Source organism: Strix aluco, chromosome 24 (genome assembly GCF_031877795.1).
Source record: "Strix aluco isolate bStrAlu1 chromosome 24, bStrAlu1.hap1, whole genome shotgun sequence".
NCBI lineage: Eukaryota > Metazoa > Chordata > Aves > Strigiformes > Strigidae > Strix > Strix aluco.
In genome coordinates, this window is record NC_133954.1 from 8289292 (window position 1) to 8311344 (window position 22053).

Below are 22053 nucleotides of genomic sequence, written 5' to 3' on the forward strand. Positions count from 1 at the left end.
GTCAAGGGGTTTTCTCACTGTCCCCCCCAGACCCAGGCAGGAGGCTTCTTGTTGCACCCCAGTGCCACCAGCGCTTTGCTGGGCCCGGGGTGGGGGGGTCACAGCTGGAGCTGGCCGAGCTGCAGAGCCCATACCCCACCTCATCACCCTGCTCTGCAGGGACCCCCAAAACACCGCTGCCCCGCTCGGTGCAGCCCAGCCGGGCTAATACATGGGGAAATTAATTTGGGGAGGGAGAAGTCGTAATCCCAGCAAAACCCTGGCATCGCGTCCCTCTCCCCAGCACCCGTCCCTTGTCCCCCAGCTGAGTGATTTGTACGTTATGATAATTATTTGAATGCAGCAAGACTTCCTATTTTAAGTGGGCTTAGTTGGATGTGACAAGCAGGCCATAAAACCGGATAAGTTAATTCTCTCAATTGCTTTCAATGAAAGCAGGGGGGGAAAGAGGGGAGGGGGGGGGGCATATTCCCATACCCCGGACCCCGAGCGAAAGGCGTGTGGTGACATCTAGTGGCATTTTGCCTGGATTTGGGGCCATCTCGCTCGTGGGGAGAGGCCACAGGGGTGGTCACGGCCCCCCCTACCCCCCCCCCGCCAGGCACTGAACCTCGTGGGTGATGGAGCCAACGTGTGATGAGCCCAGTCGGGGCTCAGCGCGCAGCTGCATCCCGGGGTGGTGGGCTCAGCCCCTCGGGGTCTGCGGAGATGGGCCCCCGGGGCTTGGCGGCGTTTGGCTCCCATTAATAACCCCGCTGGGAGGCTCCCGAGTTGGGAGGGACGGGGATGGGACGGCGGGGTCAGCTGGAAGGCAACGGTCACCCACCGGTCAAATTCAAGCGAGGGCCATCCTTCCCCCGCCGGCCCCCTCGCCCCCCCGGCGGGAACCAATCGTCCAGAACAAGCCCCTGGCAGCCTCATTCCTCCCAGGTAATTTTTATAAATGAGGGGACACCCATCGCAGGCGAGGACAAAAGGGTGGCCGAGCGCCTGGGAGGCAGCGCCGATGCTGCGTCCCAGATTTTGCCCCATCTGTGGGGGCTCACCTGCACGTCCCCGTTGCTACATCCCAAATCTTGCCCTAACCCGGCTGCTTTCACCCCACACCGACCACCCTGCCAGCTCCAAACGTGCCATCCTGCCCTCCGCGCTGGGTCACCCCGGTCCCCACGGGGCAGCGGTGGCCGTGGTGGGGACTAGTGGTGGCCTCTTCCCCCTGGTCGTGGTACCCCAATGCCAGCCCCGGCCATCTCGGGGGGCTGCTGAGACATCGCCCCCCCGACCTGTGAACTTCTGGGCTGGCACGTGGTTCTGCTGGAGGGCTTTAAGGTTTAAGGCGTACTCTGACCATTTATTTTGCACTGAAATTTATAATAAATGCTGTTAAAGACTTCGGCTTTGACAGAGGTAATAATAAATTCACTGTTAAAGACAGTAGTTTAATTCCTTATACCCTCCAATACTGCGCAGAATAAACTATATTCATCACCGAGTAATTTTTTACCACATAAATCTTTAAAACTAACCGTCGTAGGCTGTTGAGGCTGAAATATCGTGAATTTATTAGATATGCCCATGTAGTATTGGATTCAGAGGTTTCCATTCGAATATATTACAGGGGAAATTTGTGTCTTTAAGTGTGACAATCCTTCCATTTTCCAAAGCCAGCGTTATAACCAGCAGCTCCTCCAGAGTCAACTCTGCGTTTATTAGACAGAGATTTAGTAACGAGCCCCTCGCTAATCTGCCGGGGAGGTGGGGGTGACATTTGCTGCGATGCCCTGTTTCAAATGGGTGGCAAAAAAAAAAAAAAAAAAAGCAGCAGCTTTTTATTTCCAGCGTAACAAATGCCCGACGATTTCCCGGCTTATTTCGTAAATGAAAGTGGAAATTTCACTTGGGGTCGCGATGACGGGAAATATTAAAGCGGAGCCTCGTCGTTAAACCCATCCCTCCCCGGCCATAACTTTCCCAGGCTGCCGCCGTTTTATGGATCTACATATTCTATACATATATACGTGCGCGTGTGGGTAGATGGATGCGAGTGGTTTTTATTTGGGAGGTGGTTAATCGGCGATAGAGGGAGCGAGAGGAGGCCTGAGGATGAAACCCCAACTGCACGTAGGGAAAATAGACGAGGAAGGGTGTAAATCCGGCATCGATTTGCCGAGAGGTGACAGGCAACACCTCTGCCACCCTCAGAACTTGTGGTTTTTATTTGCCTGAGCCTGTTGAGCACCCGTGTTTCGAGCAGGCATCCTTGTTTCCTTTGCTAATGCAAAATACCAGCAGACAGTAGAAATCTTTGTTCATTAGAGAGAGACGGAGATAATTATAAAACCATCTCCCGGTTCATGAGGCGCGGGTAACATTTAAACCAATTGATGTGCTAACATTTAAAGCAGTTATATTGCAAAATGTCACGTACGGTCTAGTTTCATTAGAGACGAGTTAATAGATGGATGGAATTGAAACTCCCAGGCCTGGGCATAAAATAAAAAGTTTCCCTTCACCATCACTCAGCCTCTCCAGCCGCCACCGTGCCCTTCCCACGGGCTGAATCCCCAAAGGTCTAAAACTTCCAGCGCTTCGTCCTCTCTGCAGCAGTCACAAATCAAGAGTTAAAAATGACACTCAGGGACAACACAGAAACCCCGTGGCCGGGGGAAGGGGCGTTTGGAGGAGCCCGGTTTGGAGGATAACGGTAACGCACACAATTAATATTCAGCATCCCCCATTTGTGCTCTTCTCCACCCGAAGATGCTCACAAGCCACCGGTGTTTCGCGTTCGCTTCTGCACCGTCTCTCCTTCTCTCCTTTTTTTTTTTTTTTTTTCCCTTTTCCAAGCTGCTCCATCTGTAAATGAACAAACATCTTGATTTTATAGCCTTTTGCTTTGTAACACGGAGGGGTGGAGGGGAAGGGGGGGAAGTAGTGGAATGCCTAAGTAAGACTTTAATTCCAAATTCATTTACGCTATAGCGATGAAGTTGTCACAAACCATAATGCAGTATTTAATTAAAATAACAGAAGTGTATCTAGATATGTCCTGGGGTAGCTATCACCAAATTATAGCCTGCGCTACCCGGATTGTATTTATGAAACGGCGGTGTCTAAGGTACAGCTGAGCGGATGCAATAGAGGAAACGTTTAAAGCATCGTTCTCGCAAAGGCTGCGTCTCTCTTCCTCCTCTCCTGCCCTGCCCCTGCTGTGGTTCCCCACTGATTCGGGATTCTTGGTGCGATTTCAGCTACGTCGGGGCCCTGGGGGTCCCGGCTCTGGCTCCTGGTGCTGACCTGGGGTGTCTGGGGGCTGCTGGTTGTTAGGGAAAGGGGCTGGAGCTGGCTGGGGCTGGGACGGGGATCTGGGGCAGAGGGGGCACCCGCTCCCGGTGACTTGGGTCCCTCTCCCATCCCGGCAGCAGCGGGCGCACCCCTCCCAGGGTCCCTCGCCCCCTCGCCGCGGCCCTCCCAGCAATCCCTGGGGGAAGGATGGGTGATTTAGGGTCATCTATTAATTAGGAGCATAAATCTTAATGGAGGAACGAAACCGCGACGTTCGGGCTGGCTGGGGTCGGGATTTGCAGAGCGGGTGCGAAGAAAATGGGCGGTTTTGCAAGTTCCCAGTAAAGTCGCGGAGCCGTTGCCTTCGCCGGTCCCCATCCCTCCTCCCGGCGCAGTGGCCACAGCCAACCCCTCGGCTGTCCCCCTCGTCCCCCTCTGCCGCCCTCCCCGGGCCCATAAGCCCAGCCGGAGAGTTATGAACGAAGGGGAAATAATTGCGGTGACCTTTGCAGGGAAGCGGCCCTGGGGGTTACTGTATAAAGATATTTTGATAATACCCATCACGTAATGGGCACTGGCTGCTCCCACCCACAGCCCCCCGCTCCCCTCTCGCAGCTCGGGGAGCCGGGGATGGATGGCTCCTCGCACACGCGCGTGCACACACACATGTACGCAATTATTCCGAGCCCTCTTCACAGGTCACAGGCAGAGTTTAACTCAGATGGCTGCTAATTTTCATCAGGCGTGAGCGTTCGGGACTTTAAAGGCGAAAATAATTGGCTGCAGAACAAATTTAGGAAATGGAGTGTGCGATAAAGCAAATAAAAATCTCTCCCGTTTTTTTTTCCCTCCTTCCCGGTGGCGGGGAGGAGGGGGAGAGGGCAGGGATAGGTGGGAAGAGAACAGGCCTGATCTTATTTTACCTCCCTTGCAACTTTGCCATTAAAGTTGCACCTACAGCTAGGAAGTTTGTCCGTGAAAAATGGTCATTTTGTTTCCCCTGCTCAAAGCACGTTATTAAAATGCTAATTTAAAAGAAAAAGGAGTTAAATATCTAGCAATGGTGCAGTCTAATTGCAGCCATAATGAGCTCTCTAAATGTGAGTGCCCCTGACACACAGAGAGCATAAACAGCCAGCCAACACATCATTAGTGCTCCCGTTCATTTATCCTGCCGCCCTGCCCGTGACCCCGCGGCGGGCCGGGGGGAGCAGGTGGATCCGGCCCCCGGGGATGCGGGAGCGGGGCCGGCAGCGGCTGCCATGGCAACGCCGAGGGATGCGGCACCGGCCCGCCCGCCCCCCGCCGCCCCTCTGCACCCCCGGGCTCCGCGCAGCCCCCCCCGGACCCCCTGATCCCGCATAGCTCCCCCAGATCCCGCACAGCCCCCCCCGGACCCCCTGTACCCCCGGATCCCGAGCAACCCCCCCTGGACCCCCTGTACCCCCGGATCCCGCACAGCTCCCCCAGATCCCGCAGAACCCCGCCTGGACCCCTCGGCGCCTCACTCACCCCCCCCAGATCCTGCACAGCCCCCCCTGTAATCCGCACAGCCCCTGCACCCCGCAGCCCCCCCGGATTCCACACATCCCCCCTGCACCCCCGGGCCCCGCACAAACCCCCCTGGATCCCCCACATCCCCCCTGCACCCCTGGACCCCACACACCCCCACACCTCCCATGCACCCCACACACCCCCAGACCTCACCCCCCCCCTGGACCCCACGCACCCCTGGACCCCACACACCCCCACACCTCCCCTGCACCCCGCACACCCCCAGACCCCATGCGGCCCTGCACCCTGCACACCCCCCCCTGGACCCCATACACCCCCAGAACTCACACCCCCCCTGGACCCCACGCACCGCTGGACCCTGCACACCCCCAGACCCCGCACATCCCCCCCTGGACCCCATACACAGCTGTGGGGTGATTTGGGGGTGTTGGCACCCAGCAGCCCGGGGAGGAAGCAGGGAGAGAATCACAGTTTGGATGGGAAGGGACCCTTAAAGGTCACCTGGTCCAACCCCCCCCTGCCACGGGGACACCTTCAACCAGATCAGGTTGCCCACAGCCCCGTCCAGCCTGACCTTGAACCCTCCCAGGGAGGGAGCAGCCACAGCTTCTCTGGGCAGCCTGTGCCAGGGCCTCACCACCCCAAATTGTAAAAAAATATCCTTATATCCAGCCTCTTTCAGTTTAAAACCATCACCCCTTGTCCCACCACAACGAGCTGGACTAAAGGCTGTCCCCATCTTTCTTAGAAGCCCTTTTTACGTATTGAAAAGCCGCGTGCGGGGGCTCGGCCGTCGTGCGATGGGGAAACTGAGGCAGGGAGCAGGGATGCACCTGAGCTGCGGCATCTTGGCTCTAGGTCAGTTGTGCCGGGGCGGGGGGGGACACGCAGGAGTGCTGGGCCCAGCCACCCCCACCCGGGGCTGCCGCTGGTTTGGGGGCTCCCCCCTCACCCCAGCATCCGCGCCCGGTCGCATGTGAAGCTCAGAGCAGGATGGGGCCTCCAGAGGGAGGAATAGCGGCAGCTGCACGCGGAAACAAGCGGCCGAGGAAGGAGATTAATAAAAGCGATTCTTTGGAAATGATTTTTGCTCCATTCCAGCCTGTTTGCTTCTAAACAGCCTCGCTAATCGCCTCCCAGCAACAGCACAATAACTTCCCTCTGATTTCCACACACACACACACACCCCTTTTTTTTTTTTTTCCTCCTCTCTCTCGCTTGTCCGAGGGGCACAGGAACACCATCCCTGGGAAATATTTTAAAATAAAAAATATCCCAGCCGATACCCCAGTCCCTCTCCCTCCCCTCCCTGCACCCCCCCTTCTCCCGTGCACTCTCGATGAACCTGTGATATTGTAGCAATGGCCCTTGAAGTGCAGTGGGGAGGTGATTTAGGAGAATATTAAAGGCAATGTGGAGATTCGAAGGCGCCTCTCTCAGGGAGATCTGGAGAAATACGCAGCACAGATGGGCTGAGCAGATTAAACATTTCCGTCACATTGTTTTCAAATTGTGTTTGCGGTGCCTGAGGGTTGGTACTGCGGTCAGAGCGCGGCGGAGCCGCGCAAAGCTGGGAGCCGCGCGCTTTGTGGAATAAATATTAATACGGCAGTTTCACATGGGCTCCCAATCCCATCAGCGCCGCGGAGCGGAGGCTGCCGCCGCTATTGTCTCCCGGCCGGGCCCCGACGGGGCTCCAGCTGCACCTTCTGCCCGCTCCCGTGCCGCACGGGGGGCCCGGCCGTCGTCGTCTGTCTGTCCCGGCCATGTGTCCCCCGCGCCGTCCCCCCGCCGGCTGCGGGGTGCCCGAGGGGACGTGGGTCCCTCCCGCCCCAGAGTTCAGGCACCCCCAGGCTGGTGGTGCCACCGGCGCGGGTGTGCTGGGGGTCGGCAGGGTCCGTGGTGCCGCCTTGCTGGGCCCGTCGGTTGTTTTTAATGGGAAATTTTAACGGGCTAAATCCTGAGCTGGTCTCCCCACGGACAGTCTGACAACTCCTCTCAAGGAGGAGCCGTGCTGTTGTCCCTGCCAAAACGGCCCACGTGCCTCCCGGGGCCCAGGGTGGTCATTTCTGCATGGCCTTCCCCAGCTGGGGACCATCATCTTCCTCTCCCTCTCCCCTGGTACCACTTGCTCTGAGCCCCTTCTGTCCAGTAGCCTCTCACCCCTGCGCTGGGACATGGAGAGCCCCATCGGAGGGGACACACGGACACCAGTGGGACAGGACACACAGACACTGGTGGGACGTGACACTGCGGCCACCCCGGAGCAGGTGCTGCAGATGGGACCAGGGGCAGAAGCAATGCCCCAGCCCCAGCTGTGTGTCCTCAGCTCCCCGCAGCAGCTGGGAATTGGATCATTGGAAGCAAGTGGGACTAATTTATTTTTATAGGGATTCACCTTACAAAAGAGCAGCGTGGTGGGGGGCAGGTAATGGTAGGCCGTGGTCTGAGGCAAAGGGTGAGCATCACCCAAATTAACTCCTCCGTGCTTCAGCCTGGATGATGTGCCGAGGAAGCGGCGTTCCCAGCCATGTCCCTCAGCTGCTGCCGGTTCCAAATCCCCCAAGGACAGGTAAGCCCTTGATTTCAGAGCTTGCCACAGCTCCGAGCTGGTTTTTGAGGTAAATAGATGTATAGCTGACCTGGTATAAAACTCCCCGGTGTCAGCCGACCCCTCACACGCCCGCCATACCTCATCTATGAATTAGATTCCTCCATTTTCCTAACAATAATGTATGACACACAAGCACTAATAATGGGGCTGAGCAATCATAAACCGATAAGTCCCTGACTGATTGGCTTTTCCTTTGGCATCCATCAAAGCGTCATTGATCTTCTGTGCGAAGGGGGGTGATTAATGGCCTCCCCGAAGCCCGGCGGGGTTGTTTACGAGGGTTGGCGAAGGAGCGCGGTGGCAAGGAGGGCTTGGGAGCACCAGTGGGGAGTAAATATCATCTGCTCAGCGGAGGAAGAGAGCCCGTGCTTCTCGGTGAGGGGTGGGAGGGATGTTGGACGGGACAGTTTGAGCTTGGTGGAGCAGGGGAAGTGCTGCTGGAAAGATGTGGCTGCACATTTAGGGTCTCGCAGGGCGGTTGTCTCCATCTGAGGCCATGCAGAGGACGGTTGGCCACGTTCCTGTCGCCACCTTTGTGACTGTGGGCTTGGGCTGTGGGATGTCCCCCGTGATGGGGACAGGGGGAATCTGTAGCTGGGTCATTCGGGGACTCCACTTTCCTGCTCCTTGGAAGAGCATCGTCTCTCCTGGGTGATGCTGGAGGAGCCATGGTGCAAGGCAGGGAGGGAAACCGGGTTGTGGTTGTCGTCTTGTTGTTTCTTTTTCCCTCCTTTTCCTTCTCCCTTGTCGATAGAGATTAGCAGCATAAAGCTTTTTACGGCCCCGTGCACCAACCCGCCATAAAAGCCCTGATTGCGGGCGATTATCTGAACGAGCGTCTGCTTCGGGTTCGCTTGGCACCGGGGATCTTGGGAATGAAACGTGGAGAAGTGCTCTGAGGGGTTTTCTTCCTTCTGGGAGACAATCACAGCATTTCGGGAGCAGAGTGAGGCCATCACGGCTGTGTGAAGAACGGCTGAGCCTGGAGGATGGCTGCCAGGGTGACCCCTAAATCCAGTTCCCCGTTACATACCAGACTGGGAAGGGCACTGCGTTCCCAGTTCGCTGCGTTTCTGCGAGCGGTGGCTTTGCTCTGCCTCCTGGCTGATGCCTGGTGCTGCCCCCCCCTCCCCAGCAACACAGGGGCTCCTGGCGTGGCATCAGCACCCATGGGTGCTGCCTGCAGAACCCTGTCAAGCTCCCACCACGCAGCACCTGCTGGAGGTTGAGGGGGCAGAGCATCCCTCTCCCCTCTCCCGATGCCACCGCTCCGGGCCCACCAACCTCTCTGGAACAATTATCTTCCCGATCAGTGCGTTTTCAGTCCCTTCTGTAAAATCTCAGCTAAATTACATTTCCCCCCCTACCCCCCGCCACAACCCAGTCCAGGCAGGTACTGAGCACAGAGGCCCCATTAGTGTGTAATTAGGTAGATTCCAGCAAAACCATCCTCGAGCTCCCTCCTTCTCCTCGCCCCCCTCCAAAAGCCGGTCTCAGGCATCAGCACGTTCGCGAGATGTAAATTAGCACCTCCAGACGAGAGCAGAGTTCACCCTGCACTGGGCTCTGCCTTGCTGTGCCAGTGCACTCCTCGTTTTAATAGTTTAATAAAAATTAGCATAATTAACGAACATCTGTATGATCCAGAGTGGTGCAATTTGGCACTTGGAAACGAGGACTTAAACATTATTGCTGGGAGTTTAATGTTGTTTTAATTCTTTTTGGCACTGCGCAGTGAAATAAACGCTCGGTGCCGCAAGTTCTCGGCTGGCTCTCATTTGCATTTTCCTCCCTTTGATTATGAGCAATCGCGGACTACCCGGCAATTCATCAAAGCAGAAATTATTTTAAAATACCTCATAGTGTTCAGGCTATGGCAGAGCTTGGGGGGGGGGGGGTGAGCGGAGGCTGGGGGCTCCCCGTCACGCCTGGGGGGTGCATCTCGGCCCCTCTGCCCACAGGTCTCCAGGCTACAGCAAATAAACTGGAATTTTTTCCTCCTGGTTTTGCAGCAGGATTTGTTTTCCCTGGCTGGTGAGGGCAAGGGGATGGAGCCCCTGCTCCTTCCTTCCCAACAGCATCACGGGGAGGGGGTTTGACTCAGTGCTGTTTGCTGGGGTGGGGGTCCCTCGGGGAGCATCAGGATCCCAACCTGGGGAGTGTCGGGACTCCTGAGCCCCTTTCCTGGCTCCAGCAGCACCATCTGCAGAGCTGGAAGCATCGGGAGCAGCGTCTGTCTCTGGTGACTCAGCCCCTGTCCCCAGCAAAGCCCTTTCCCTGTCGGGAATCAGGGATGAGCTCAGGGATGCGTTAAATGCCCCGACCAGGCTGGCGGGGCGGGGGGGGGTGAGGCGGTCAGAGCTCGCGTGGGACACGGGACTGAACATGCTGCTGTGCACATCACTTGTAACGTCCCCTTTTTTAAAAAAAAAAAAAAATAATCTCCTGTTTTGATGGCAAACTTCTTAAGCTTGTGTGTGCTAACTCCTCCTCTCACACGCATGGTGGGGTGGAGGTTTTCTCTGTTATTATTTGCCTCCAAGATCTGCTGTCAGGGGAAAATCACACGTAAATCTGGGGAGGGGACACGTTACCCCGGCATGATCCACCTGGAGGGGCTTCACAGAGCTCCAGGCCGGGGCCTGGGACATCCCAAGGGCTGACATCTGAAACTAAAATACCCCAAAATATCAGGGTGTGAATTAAACGCTGAGTTTCCGAGCCAGCCCCAAGCTGTGCCCTGCAGGACCCAGAGCAAAGGGGGAGAGAGGGGCAGGATGAAGGGGGGGGGTAGGAAGGACAGTGAAGGATTTACCAGAGGGAGAGGTGGGACTGGGGTATTTTCTGGTGGGGGTCTGGGGGCTGCTTTCTGTAGATGCAGGTGCTGAAGGAGGGGGCCTGATCTGTGTCCACTGCCCCAGCACTAAACCCTTGTCCCTCTGGTTGTGTCTTCCCAGGAGTACAACGTGTACGGCTGGTGGGTCGGAGAGCTCAACAACGTGGTCGGGATCGTCCCGAAGGATTATCTGGTGGCTGCCTACGACCTGGAGGAGTGATGAGGACCATGGCACCCCAGGTGAAAGGTGGCACCCTGGGGTGCACCCACTAGGGATGGGGGGTGGAAGTGGGTGCTGGGGTGGTGGCTCCATTCCTGGGGTGCCCCGGCATCTCCGGGGTGCTGAGCCTTGAGGGTTGTCTTTGGCTCCATCTCCTGGTCTCTGTTTTACGTGAGAGCAGGCAAGGCTGGGAACCACGGTTGTAGTTCAGGGACGATACCGCCCTGCCCAGCGTCCCTCCCTGGATTTCAAGTTCTCCGTGGCAGAAATGTGGCAGCAGCCACCTCCATTGGAGCCCGAGAGCTGGGTGTCACCAGCGGTAACACCAAGCGCTGCATACGCAGTGGTTTTCTCCCAAACAAAACCCTGCATTTGGCGGATGGGGAAACTGAGGCACAGGTCAGGGCTGTGAAAGCAGCGGGGGTCTGCAGCCGAGCTAGAGGCAGAGTCCTGACACCTGCGAGAGCTCCGTGTTCACCCAGAGATCTCCCACCCTCGTAATCCCCCCTGCGCCCACGAGTCACCAACGTGTGAGGCCGTGTCCGTCCCATCCTGCGTCTTGGTGTCCCCTTCCCCACCGTCACCCGTGTCTCTCCCCCTCCCCAAATCCAGGTGCTGCTTCTCTCTCCTTGGCCACGCTGAGAAACCACCGACACCGTTCGCCTGCTACAGGCACCGGTTCCATGAAGAGACCCACATCCCACCACCCAGCCCATGCACGGTGCCCCGGAGCCCCGCTCTGCCCCGTGGTACCCACTGCGATGCCATCGGGGCATGGCAAGGGGCTGGCAGCCCATAATAAAGCCCCTTTTTCTCTCCACATTTGGCTGCTCCAGACTTTGTCACAGGTCTGGAGCCGGAGCTGGGTGCAAGCAGTGACCTCTCGCCTCCAGCCCCAGCTCTGAGCATCCCCAGAGCTCTCAAGTCCAGGCCCAGCCCAGCTCATGACTGAGGATTAACCCATCCTCCTCCTCCTCCTCCTCCTCCTCCCGCACTTGGCTGAAGGGCCACTAGATGGTGGTAAGTACCTGCTGCCTGCAGCCTTCCCGGGGAGGGTGCCCAAACCCCCTGGGCTGCTCCTGAGCAGCCCCCCAGCACCCACCAGCCCTTCACTGGTGCCAACACAGGAGCATCGCCCATGGGGTGAGCCCAGACATCGGCCCAACGGCCACTCCAGACACAGCTGTGCAGATGTTTGGAAGCCAGGCACAACTGGGGGGACCCCAAAAGCATTCAGGGGCTGCAGGGATGCAGCCAAACCCATCCCGGCATCTGCTGCCTCGCCGGGGTCCCGCATGTGGCCTCGCTTGCACCGGTGAAGGCACCTCGCTGCTGGGCACGTCTTTGGTGTGCAGGATGGGTTTGGGATGCCCAGAGCTCAGCTCAGCAGGGCGCAAGCTTGGCTCAAATCCTGCCGGTGTTCCCGACCTGCTCCTCCAGCCCTGGGTCTCTGCAGCCGTGGGAGCCCGTGCTGGGGATCTGTGTGCTGGGAGAGGGAGAAAGGCTCCCTCGGCTCTGCCCCTCGGCCCTCCCGCCTCCATTGCCCCATCCCTGAGCATCCTGCAAGGCGCAGCTCAGCTGGGGGGCAGCTGCAGGCCCAGTGTCCACCTCTCCAGCATCGTTCCTGGGAGCTCTTTGGGATCCCAGCAGGAAGAGACTGATGCTCTTGCCCAGGCGGATGCTCTGGTGCAAAAAAGACCAGGCCTTGGGTTAGGCCAGCACCCTGTTACCACTCCTAAAGCTCAAGCATCAGGAGGCCTCATCCTGCCCCAAATCCTGAGCTGAGATTCACGTTGTGCTTGAGGAGGGGCGGGGAAAATAGGAGAAGGAGACGGGAGCAGGATGCTTTGACCAAGCACAGGGCTACTCCAGCCCCAGGTCGGAGCAGGAGCCCCCCCTGCGTGTTGGGGCAAGGTTGGGAAGGGGGGGAAAAAGCACCACGGTTTGTTTGCAAAGACTTGCGAGCCAGCCTTCCTGGGCCGGGGAGGGGCTGAGGATGCGCTGTCTGGAGAGCCTGGCCCGCTTCCAAGCAGCGCGGGTGTTTTTCTGGCAGGCGGTGGGGAGGAGAGAGACATGCCAGGCTGCGAGGGCACGGGGAGGGGGTCTGAGCCGGGTGGGGAAGCGCCGCGTGGGGAAGGTTACGCTGAGCAGCTCCATGTGTGGCAGAGGGGACTGTCACCAACCCCACCCCACCCTCTCCAGGGCCACTGTCCCCAGCAAAGCAGCCCTGCACGGTGCCACCCAGGTGTCCCCCCCACACACACTCTCAGGGGCTCTCTGCAGCCCTGGGAGGGGGGGGGCACCGCTGCTCAGTCCCCTCTGAGCAGGGTTGCTTCCCCCCCCCCCCCCCCCCGTCCGCCTCTGAGTCACTGTTTTCCCGACAGCTTTGCAAAGCTGATCAACACCACTAAAAATAATTTCTGCCTGGCTCCAAACTGCAGCAGCCCCGAGGGGGAAGGAAGGGCAGGAGAGGGGATGGAGCCCTCCTCACCCCAGCAGCCTTTTCCAAATCCCCCTTCGGCGCAAAGCTGGCTCCTGGCAAGGCGTCAAGCGAAGGATGTGGCACTGCCAGGCCCAGCTCCCAGCGTTGAACGATGCTGGGGGAGCACAGGGAGCAGGATACGGCCCCTGCCCAGGGGCCTGCGTGAGGGAAAGGCCCCGCATGGGTGAGGGCACGCGTGGGCACAGGAGCAGGTCCGTGGGCACAGCTGGCCTCACAGCTGCGCCATTTGGAGCCGCACATTCATGAATAGCCATGAATATGCATGAGGGGGGGCAGCCAATGGCAGGGGCGCTCCAGCGCGCCAGCAGCTGCCAGCCTTCGCAATGAACTTCTCCTGACATTTCGGATGCGCCTCAACGGGTTTCTAACCCTCCCTCCCCACCCTCCCTGGTGTGTTCTGGCCCCCGTGTGGGGCTGAACCCCCCCCCCCCGCCACTGCCAGGGCCCAGCCCCACAAAACTCACTTTGGGGGTCAAAGTGGGACCCCTCAGTCCTGCCTGTCCCCTGCCACCACCCAGGGACCTCTCTGGTGCCCAGGGCAGGGTCAGCCCCGATGGTTTCGGCAGCTCCAGCCCCGTGGTGAGGTGCAATAACCCCCCCTTTTCCCTAAAGCCATCTATCTGCAATTAGCTCAGCCTCAGCTCCGCTCCCTCTGCCCACGCAGCGAGGACAGACATTGCCAGCAACCAGTAAGTTCTTCTACTTCATTTTTATTTCAAGTCAGAGCACGTCGGCTCTGCCTCCACCAGTGCAGAGGGTGGGAGGAAAAGGTACAGGAGAGCACAGGGAGAGGCATCAAGAGCAGCCAGAGCCCAGGCACTGCCGGACACTGACTCTGAGGCAGCTACATGCTCCTTCTTTCCAAGCAAACTCAATCCTCGCTGTGAGGCCCCCCCATTCCCCTCTGTGCACAGCAATCGGTGTGCGAGGAAGGAGCATCCCCCCTCCGAAGGGCAGGGGAGACAAACTGCCCCCTCTTTTACCTCCCCACCACCTCATTCCCCCGCCCCATGCTCCCAGGGGGAAGCTCAGCTCCAGCTGCGGGCAACCTGCAGGGTGAGTGTGGATACGGTATCAGCACCCCGCGTGCAGGCTCCAGCCCCACGCAGCTGAGACCACCCTCCCCAGGAGCCGCAGAGTGTGGAAACGCAGCTCCCCTGCCTGCAGCACAGGGGACTAAGCTGGAGACCTACTGGGCAGTGGCCAGCCCCTGCTCCTGGCCCGTAGCCCCACCAAGGAAAGCTTTCCTCCGTCGTGCTGGGCGTGAGGTGGTGTATCCCACCCCACCCCAGGCCAGGGACACTCCAGGGACATAAAGCCTGGCTGGCACTGCCACCTAACTAAGCCCTGCTACTGCTCCAGTCAGAGAGCAAAGGCCTTGGGAACAACAAACACAGGTTTCACTAACCACTAGATCTCTTCTCCAAAGAGAAGAGCGATACGAACACACTGCCTGGGACAGCAAGGACAGTCGAGAGTCAGCAGGGAGAGAGCACATGAGCCCCATGCGTCACAGAGTCCAGGCCAAGGGCATGCTCCCAGTGCAGGCCCAGTCCCCCCAGCCTGGCCATCCCTCCGGCTCAGCCACGGTCCCTCTCCCAGCGAGGGTGCAGGCCCTGGGGAAGGCAGGTGCTGTTGCTAGAGTCGTTTACTGCATCTCACGCCGACCGCCCAGGGGCTCCGCTGGCTCATCCGGACTGTCCGAGTGGGTGTCGTCCATGCCAAAGTCACTCCAGTATGGGAAGGACTCCAGGCAGCTTGGACCCTGCGGGCTTCCCAGGCCGGCACAGCTGGAAAAAAAGAGACGGGGTCAGAGCAGAGAAGGGATGGGGGGAAGGTACAGACATCCACGTGTCTCCGCGTCAAACCGCTTCTGCGCTTCCCCTCAGCACAGCCCCGCCGCTCCCAGCCAGCTCGGCCCCGCACGCAAGCCCAGAGCAGAAAAGGGGACAGGGGGGACACTGCCACCAGCGAGAGGCAGACGGTGCTGGCAGCCGGGAGCCACACTGCCTGGGTACCTACCCGTGAGCCTGGGCTGCTGCGCTCCCGCAAAGCCCTTCCTTAAACCAGAAGGGCTCTATTTAAAAACAGGTTTCTCGCTGGAGTCCAGACACCTCTTTCTTCCTGCTATTTGAAAACCAAGATGAAGAAACATGGGCGCTGGGTGGGTGCAGGAGGCCAGACACAGCCTCTTAGCAGGTAAAGAGCTTGTATTTGAGGGGCAAGGGGGCCCAGAGCACTTCTGCCAGGCTGCCAGGAGCACAGGCAGGGACCCCGCGCCTGCCGCGGGACTCAAACACGCAGGTGATGTCTGTGCTTGGTCAGCTTCTTGCAGGGAGCTGCAGCAGAGGCAGACTGAGGATGGCCTCCTCCCCCTCTCCCACCTGGTCAGCTGCCTCCCCAGGTGCAAAACAACCCTGGCCTGGTTGCAGGGGCAGAGGGAAGCCACCCCCTGGGGAGATGCCCGATTCATTCCCCAGCATGCAGCAAGCACTCTGAAGCTCTGACGGGCATGAGGAATTGCAGAACGCACTCAGGCTGCAAGGACAAAGGCAAGAGGCACAGAAAGCCTGAGCTTTGAAAGCCTCCAAAGGCTCCTCACTCCCCAGAGGTTAAGGGAGGAAAGCAGCCGAAGACCTTTGTAAATCTCAACTTAAGTTCTTCTGAGAGACTCAAGCTCTTTTCTGCTAAGCCTCAGCCACGGCCAGGCCAGGTCAGGCCAGGTCACCCTCCCGGGCAGCACAGGAGAGCGCTGGTGACACCCCAGGATATCCAGCTCCGATCACTTGACCCCCAGGAATCCTGCCCTTTGGCTGTGCGGGGCTGGGGAACACGTGCTCCGCTTCATTCCCTCAAACAACTGCAGCAAGGGTGGCACAGGGAAATCCAAAACCATTCAGGGATCTCTAGAAAGCCTGGCAGCTCCTCTTATTTCACAGCAGAGGCTGTTTGCTACTGGTGAAAGTCCCTCGCCCAGGCACCAACTGTTTCAAATCAGGCTGTAGCCAGACCCACAGCTGCAAGGACTGGCAAGGGGAAGTGCAGACAGCGAGCCAGTGGCTGCCTCAGAGCACTGCTGGTAGCCAAGGCCTGCTCCAGCCAGCCCGCAGCAGCTCCAGGCACAGCGAGGGAGCGGGGCAGTAGCCCCAGGCCGGTCCTTCTCTGCCTGCGTTACCTGCCATGCAGGTCCCCTCCCGGCAGCAGCGCGGGGCGGCTCTCTTCCTCCTGCACCCAGCCGCAGTTGGACATGGCGTAGTGCAGGATGGCTTCTGTCACCGTCTGCGATCCCTGGCCTTGCACACACGCCTCTATCTCGGGGACCGAGAGCTGGCTCTGCAGGAAAAGGTGCAGGCGGCTGTCGGAGAGGAGGACCACGTTCTGCACGACCCTGCGCAAAGAGAGAGGAGGGTGAGCGAGGCAGGAGCACGCTGAGCCCTGCCCCGCCAACAGCTTGCGTGTCCCACGTCACCAGGGTGAGCATCGGCAGCTCTAGTGCCACCTCAGAGCCAGCATCTTCTAAGCAAGACCAGAGCAGTGCATCCTCTCCCTCCATCCCTTTACTCACTTCTCCAGGAACTGCTGCAGCCCCTGTCTCCGTTTCTCAATGAACTCATCCGTGCTCCCCACGAAGAAGGTGGATTTCCCGGGCAGCTCCGGGACAGGCCTGCAGGCACAGAGCAGGTTCAGGGTCAGATCACCCCAGCACCAGAACAAGGAGACACGGGGGCAGAGCTGGAGCCCAGGAGCTCAGGTATCCTGTGTTCGTGTCTGGGGTTTCTATCCACGTCTGTTCTGAGCTCACATGGGTCTCTCAGGGCAATAGGAAACAGCATCTGGTCGCAGGAGGGGGAAAGGAGGGAGAACAAGGCACGCTTACACCAAGCCAGCATTCTTCTGGAGCTGCCTCCTCAGCCACACAAATTCACGGTACCGGCGCCGCACGCATGAGGTCTTGGCGGTAAAGGCTTTGCTGTTGGTCTGCAAAAATAAAAACCCACCATGGAAATAATCCACATGCTTGAGGGGCAGCAAGGCAGAGGAGGGCAGGATCTCGCCTGCACGGACCCCTGAGCTCAGTGACTAAGGGATCCCCTCGAAGCACTGGGCTTTGGGGAGCGCTAGGGGAGATGAAAGAGCCTAGAAAAGCGCCTGGAAAACCTGAGCAGGCTCCAGGGGATAAGCTGGGTCTCAGACCCACACGGAGACAGCGCAGAAGGAGGGATGGGCTGCTGAGGGTTCCCCCTTCGAGGCTCCTTCCATCCCCACCAGCACAGCCAGACACAGCTGGACAACTCTGCTCCTGAGCCTCGCGTACGGCCCGACCCAGCTCACCCCTCTCCCTCAGCCACAACTCACATGGAGGAAGATTTTATAATCCACATAGGAGTTCCAGGAGCCTTCGTTCTGCACCCGGGGGTCCTGAACACGCACCGTCGTCAGCTCCTACGGCACAAATGCTGCCTGAGCACGGGGAGGCAGCGCTCACCGCCCTGCGCCAGCGTCACCCCCTTTGCAGGGCTCAGAGGGACCTCCCGGCGACCCATGACCACCCTGGCCTGGTCATCCTGCCCCAGGGGCAACGCAGACACCTCCAGGTTTTCCCCTCCCCGTCACCCGCTGCCCCTCAGCTCTGTCCCACGGACCCTGCCCGGTGTTCAGCACCTCCCACCCCCTCGACACAGCGCTCAGCCGAGCTCCAGCGCTGCCAAACTCCAGCCAGGAACAGACAAAACCCACGTCAGAAAAGGTCTTACTTCTTCTCGGTTCTCCAACATCCTAGAGCCAGAGCCCAGCGGGAAACATCTGTACAGAGAAAAAAGGGATTTAGTAAGACAAGATCAACACACCGGGGTCTTGCATGTAGTCTGCATCCCCCCAGGCACCTCACACCTCTGTCCCATCCTGCAGGCACCTCTCTAGCCCCCACCCTGATCCTCTCCCCTCAGTCACCACAAAATAAAGAGGGTGCCGTCCAATCCAGCAGCACCCAGGGAAAGAGCATCCTGCATTAATCTCCCGTGTGCTCCTGAGGCAACGCGGCCCGTTGGGCTCTCACTGGGGCGTGCTGGAGTGCACCGTGACCAGAGTCAGAGCCTGCAGCGCCTCTTTCCTCCACGGCTCGTCTTCAGGTCATCCCTGCCCACAGATTGGCACTGGAATCCTGCAGCCTCCTTGAACAGCACTCAGAAATCCCCAGACCGCAGACAGAGGTGAGCAGGGCTCCCAGCTCAGACAGGTTGTAACCACCCAAGGACAGGATGGGGCAACCGGCTGCTCCTGCTGAGCTGCCTGCTCTCCTCTCCCACAGCACGTCCCCGCTCCCGGGCAGATAACGGGGTTTCTGGGAGAGCCAGACACAGCTCCGGGAGAGCCTTTCCCCCAGTGTAACTCCCGTTAGCCAGGACCAGCCTCCTTGTTGCACAGCACCGAGACCCCAGGTCCCCAGTTTGCTCCTGCAGAGCCAGAACTGGCAATGCAGGAGGGAGACAGGGTGGAAGAGCCCAGCTCACTCCCTGCACAGGCAGGTTTGCACTGAAATGCCAGGGGAGCCGGTTCAGCTGGGGAGGAGAAAACCCTGTTTTTATCAGTTTCCTTCTCCTACAGTTCTCCCTCTCCCCTCACTGCCTGCCCAGCACAAGCTCGGCTCGGCCGTCCGAGCAGGGGAAGCAGCCAGCCCACACCAGGATCCCGCTGCTCCTCGTCAGAGGAAACCTGCTTTTCTCTGTGTAGATCAGACCCGTTCCCCAGTGCCCCCTCAGTAAGGCTCCCATCAGTACCAGACACAGAGAGGCTGTTTCTCTCCAGCTCGTTCACAAGTCACCTGAATAAGCAACAAACTCGGTACCAGATTTCCCCACCCGGATAGGTTTTGTGTCTGCAAGGCGACTGCTCTCCCTTGCGCCCCTCCCTAAACCCTCCTTCCCCTTCTCCCAGTGGGAGCTGGGGTGCTGACAAGCTCCTGGGGAGCCGCAGAGGTGCCTGGTGCCCCCCCGTGCTGCCCAGCTTTCCCGGCTCAGCTGCGCCCTGAGCTGGGAACGCTCCCGTCACACCAGCCGCTTCCTCAGCCACATCCCTCCGGCACTCCCAGGTCCTGCTGGACCGTGTCAGCTAATTTGCTCCACCATTACGTTGCTCCTGCAGTAATTCCAGTTCTGCAGCAACACAATGAACACAGTGCCAGGACTTGGGGGGAAGGGGACAGCGAGACAAACGCCCCCCACAACCAATAAACGCAGAGTCCAGCCAGTGAAACCTCTCTGAGAGAGAGTCCCCCCTCCCAGACACGCTGTGCGCACACAGACCAGGAATACTCGTCAGGGGGAGCTGGAAGACCAAGCGTGTCCCGTGTCCCCGTTTCACCTCCTCTGCGGGATTGTTTGCAAGAGGTTTTGGAGCCCCTGGGATGAACCGGCAGTGCAGGACTTTGCCTGTCACAGCCCAGGCTCCTGAGGGACGTGGCTGCCTGATCGCAGAGGCGAAGCCACCCTTCACCTGTTCCCCATTCCTGGAGTCTTGCCTTTTAGGCCATGAGAGCTGCCAAGTGTCAGGCAGCGCTGCAAAGCCAGCCTTTATTTATAGGCTCAGATGTGAAGCAAAGCTCTTCTGAAGACGGAGCTAATTTTAGCTGGGACAAGGGGAGGGGTTGAGCCACAAACCACACTTTAAAAATCTGGCTCCACCAGTTTGCAGGTACTTTCTGCAAGACTTCAGCCATCCGATTCCAGCCAGAGAGCACAGAAAGTGTTAGTACCAGCGGAGGAGAGCTTTGGGATAGACAGCAAGAGACCCAGGCCCACTCTGAGATGCCTCCGAGTAACTGAACTCTCACTGGAGTTGGGTCAGACTGCTGCTGTTTCCAATTTGAGCTGTAAGGGGCAGGGTGAGGGGAACCTACCAAAAAAAAAAAAACAACCCAACCCCACGCTTCAGCACACATGATTCTTCCCCTGGGGAAGGAGAGCAGCGAAGGAGCCAAATGTGACATAAGTCACTTTGCTCAGCGCAGTAATGGGGGAGCTCCGATCCTCCCCCGTGCTGGGGGCTCCCAGCCAGAACCAGTTCAGCAGCAGAACTTGACCATTATGTTCCCCGGCCTCCCCAGGGGACACTGCCGCCGTCCTGTTGCTTTTAAAGCTTCTTGCTCTGCATAACAGCCCTGCCTAGATTAAAAATGCAGGAGGGAGAAGAGAGAGACTCAGAAATTGCCTAATGGAACAGCGGAGGGTTGCCAGGAAGAGGAATTTAATTTCCCAGCTACTGAAAGGGTGCTCCAAAGAGCAGAGAGACCCCAGGGGGGAGATGGCTTTCTGCAGTCAGCGAGGAGGCGGACAGGCTGCGGGCAAAACTGAGATCAGAGAGTCCAAGCGCTCACGTCTTTTAACTCCACTTTCATCCAGAGTTGTACCAAGAAACACGTAATCTTATTTATGCTACATTTGGAGTTAATTGATCTTAACTTGATAAATCAACTTAGACCCAATGGAGAAGACAGCTCTGAGTTCGCTTTAAACAGTTACACCAAATCCTCTTTCGGAGCTTTTGCTTAAAGCCTCAGTTTAAGGGGCCCTGGGATATGTGGTTTGGGTTTGGTTTAATCTTCCTCCAGCTTGCATTTCAGCATTTCCAGGGCTCACACAATGTCTTCTAGCTAGAAGGACGTGAGCAGTGGAAGCCACACAGAAACACCCCACAGCCACACTCCTGGAGCCTCACGACTTCCACCTGCCCAGGATACAGCAGTTTGGGTGTTTAACGAGCCACAGACACGGTCCAGCTCCAGGTGGATTGCCCTCCCCAGCCCTGTGCTCACGCTGCTGACAGAGAAAGTGTTAGTTTTTATCTCTTGCTGGCAATCTCTTATCTTTGCTGACTGTGACACATCCCTAACAGCAGCCTCTACCCCTCTCTAACAGCCGGGCCTACAGCAAATACTCTTTCCTAACCAGCACACACCAGTGATAGTTTAATCCTGCTCCGAGCTCCCTCCCCCAGCTCCGTTCCCTGCCCAGCTCCAGCCCGGCCGAGGCTTCACGTCCATCCGCACAAACACAGCACCGCTCCAGGCGCCTTCCAGCCACACAAATCTCCGAGCTTTGAGGAAAGCCTCGCAGAGGAGCACGAAAAAAGGGAACGAGCCCCGTTTGTTTCTGCTTTTGCTTGTCACGCCTGGGCAGAGCCGCCCACAGCCGCTACCGGAGAGGATCTGCTGAGGCTGATTTCCCATTTGGGAAGGAAAGGGCTCCTCATCCAGGGAGGTGCCCCAGAGCGGGACCGCCGTAGTCCACCGCTGCCCGCTGGAAGGGGACGTCCCCAGCCAGCCCAGCGCCACCGCACAGCGACACAAGGGCCGGACACTGACCGCGCTAACGGCAACTCGCTCCGGCGGCAGCGGCCCGGCCGAGCCGCCCCCGAGCCCAGCGGCACCATGAGCACGGCCTGGGGCTGGGCCCCAGCGCCGCTCTACCCGGTCCGCCGCTCCGCTCCGGGGTTCGATGCCGCGGGAAGGCGGCTGGTCTGGCCACCGCGGCCCCGGCCCGACCCCACCGGGAGAGGCCGCGGCAGGGGGTGAGGCCCAGCCCCGCCACCCCGGGCCCTGCCCCACCGCTCCGAGCAGGCCAAGGCTCCCCCGTCAGGGGCTGGGCGCTGCCTGCCGCGGGGCCCAGCGGACCCCCAGCCCTACCGCCGGCGGGGCCTCGCACCGAGCGGCCCTAATGGGTCCTCCCCCCCTCGAGGCCCCCTCACCTCCTCACGCAGGCCGTGGCCCCTTTAAGCGGCGCGGCGGCGCGGCGCCCTTATAGCCAGGGCGGTGCTTCCCCTTCCGGCGCGGGGCATGCTGGGAGTTGTAGTCCGCCCCGCCTCAGGTGGCGGGGCGCGGCCCAGGCCCTTCAGCTGCGGTCGGGCTCCCCGAGGGGTCCGGCCACGCCACGCCGCGACGGCCACCGGCGCGACATGCCTGGGCCTAAACCGGAAAAACCGCGCCGGGGCGGGCGGGCGGCGGCAGCGGAGCGGGGGGACTACACCTCCCAGGGTGCCCCGCGGCGACGGGACTACGGCTCCCAGGGTGCCCCGCGGCGACGGGA

The 22053-nt window shown here is 59.2% G+C and overlaps 2 protein-coding genes and 1 long non-coding RNA gene across 7 annotated transcripts in view; 1 reads left to right on the top strand and 2 right to left on the bottom strand.

The window, feature by feature from the left end:
- The window catches only part of SKAP1 (src kinase associated phosphoprotein 1), a 156908-nt gene extending 145618 nt beyond the window's left edge, over positions 1-11290 (top strand). For both annotated transcript variants that reach the window (XM_074849158.1, XM_074849159.1), the window contains exons 12-13: positions 10372-10490; positions 11083-11290. In XM_074849158.1, coding sequence (XP_074705259.1) covers positions 10372-10470 — 99 coding nt within the window. In that variant the 3' untranslated portion in view covers positions 10471-10490; positions 11083-11290. The remainder of the gene's footprint in view (positions 1-10371; positions 10491-11082) is intronic.
- On the bottom strand, positions 1495-6231 carry LOC141934018 (uncharacterized). 2 transcript variants are annotated; one of them, XR_012626261.1, is made up of 3 exons: positions 6146-6231; positions 2429-2856; positions 1495-1781 (listed from the first exon to the last, which is right to left on the bottom strand). It is a non-coding gene; the product is annotated as an uncharacterized LOC141934018 (long non-coding RNA). The 2 variants fall into 2 exon arrangements; XR_012626260.1 differs by lacking the exon at positions 1495-1781 and having other exon boundaries at positions 2391-2856.
- Positions 11291-13665: 2375 nt separating the features above from the next.
- On the bottom strand, positions 13666-21803 carry SNX11 (sorting nexin 11). Of its 3 annotated transcripts, XR_012626296.1 has the most exons (8): positions 21716-21803; positions 17728-17776; positions 17330-17416; positions 16851-16951; positions 16539-16637; positions 16149-16361; positions 14996-15100; positions 14640-14763 (listed from the first exon to the last, which is right to left on the bottom strand). XR_012626296.1 is itself a non-coding variant. In XM_074849598.1 (7 exons), exons 2-7 carry the CDS (start codon positions 17746-17748, stop codon positions 14622-14624), a joined length of 663 nt encoding a protein of 220 aa, XP_074705699.1. In that variant the 5' UTR covers positions 17749-17776; positions 21716-21803; the 3' UTR covers positions 13666-14621. The 3 variants fall into 3 exon arrangements, 2 of the variants coding, with proteins under 2 accessions (XP_074705699.1, XP_074705700.1); XM_074849598.1 differs by lacking the exon at positions 14996-15100 and having other exon boundaries at positions 13666-14763; XM_074849599.1 differs by lacking the exons at positions 14996-15100; positions 21716-21803 and having other exon boundaries at positions 13666-14763; positions 17728-20907.
- Between the last annotated feature and the right edge of the window lie 250 nt (positions 21804-22053).

Coding starts and splice junctions, on each gene's coding strand:
- SNX11 (XM_074849598.1), bottom strand. CDS start 17,748: ATGTTGGAGAACCGAGAAGAA. Junction 16,952..17,329: donor ATTATAAAATCTTCCTCCAT/GTGAGTTGTGGC, acceptor TTATTTTTGCAG/ACCAACAGCAAAGCCTTTAC. Junction 16,638..16,850: donor CAGAAGAATGCTGGCTTGGT/GTAAGCGTGCCT, acceptor CTGTGCCTGCAG/GCCTGTCCCGGAGCTGCCCG.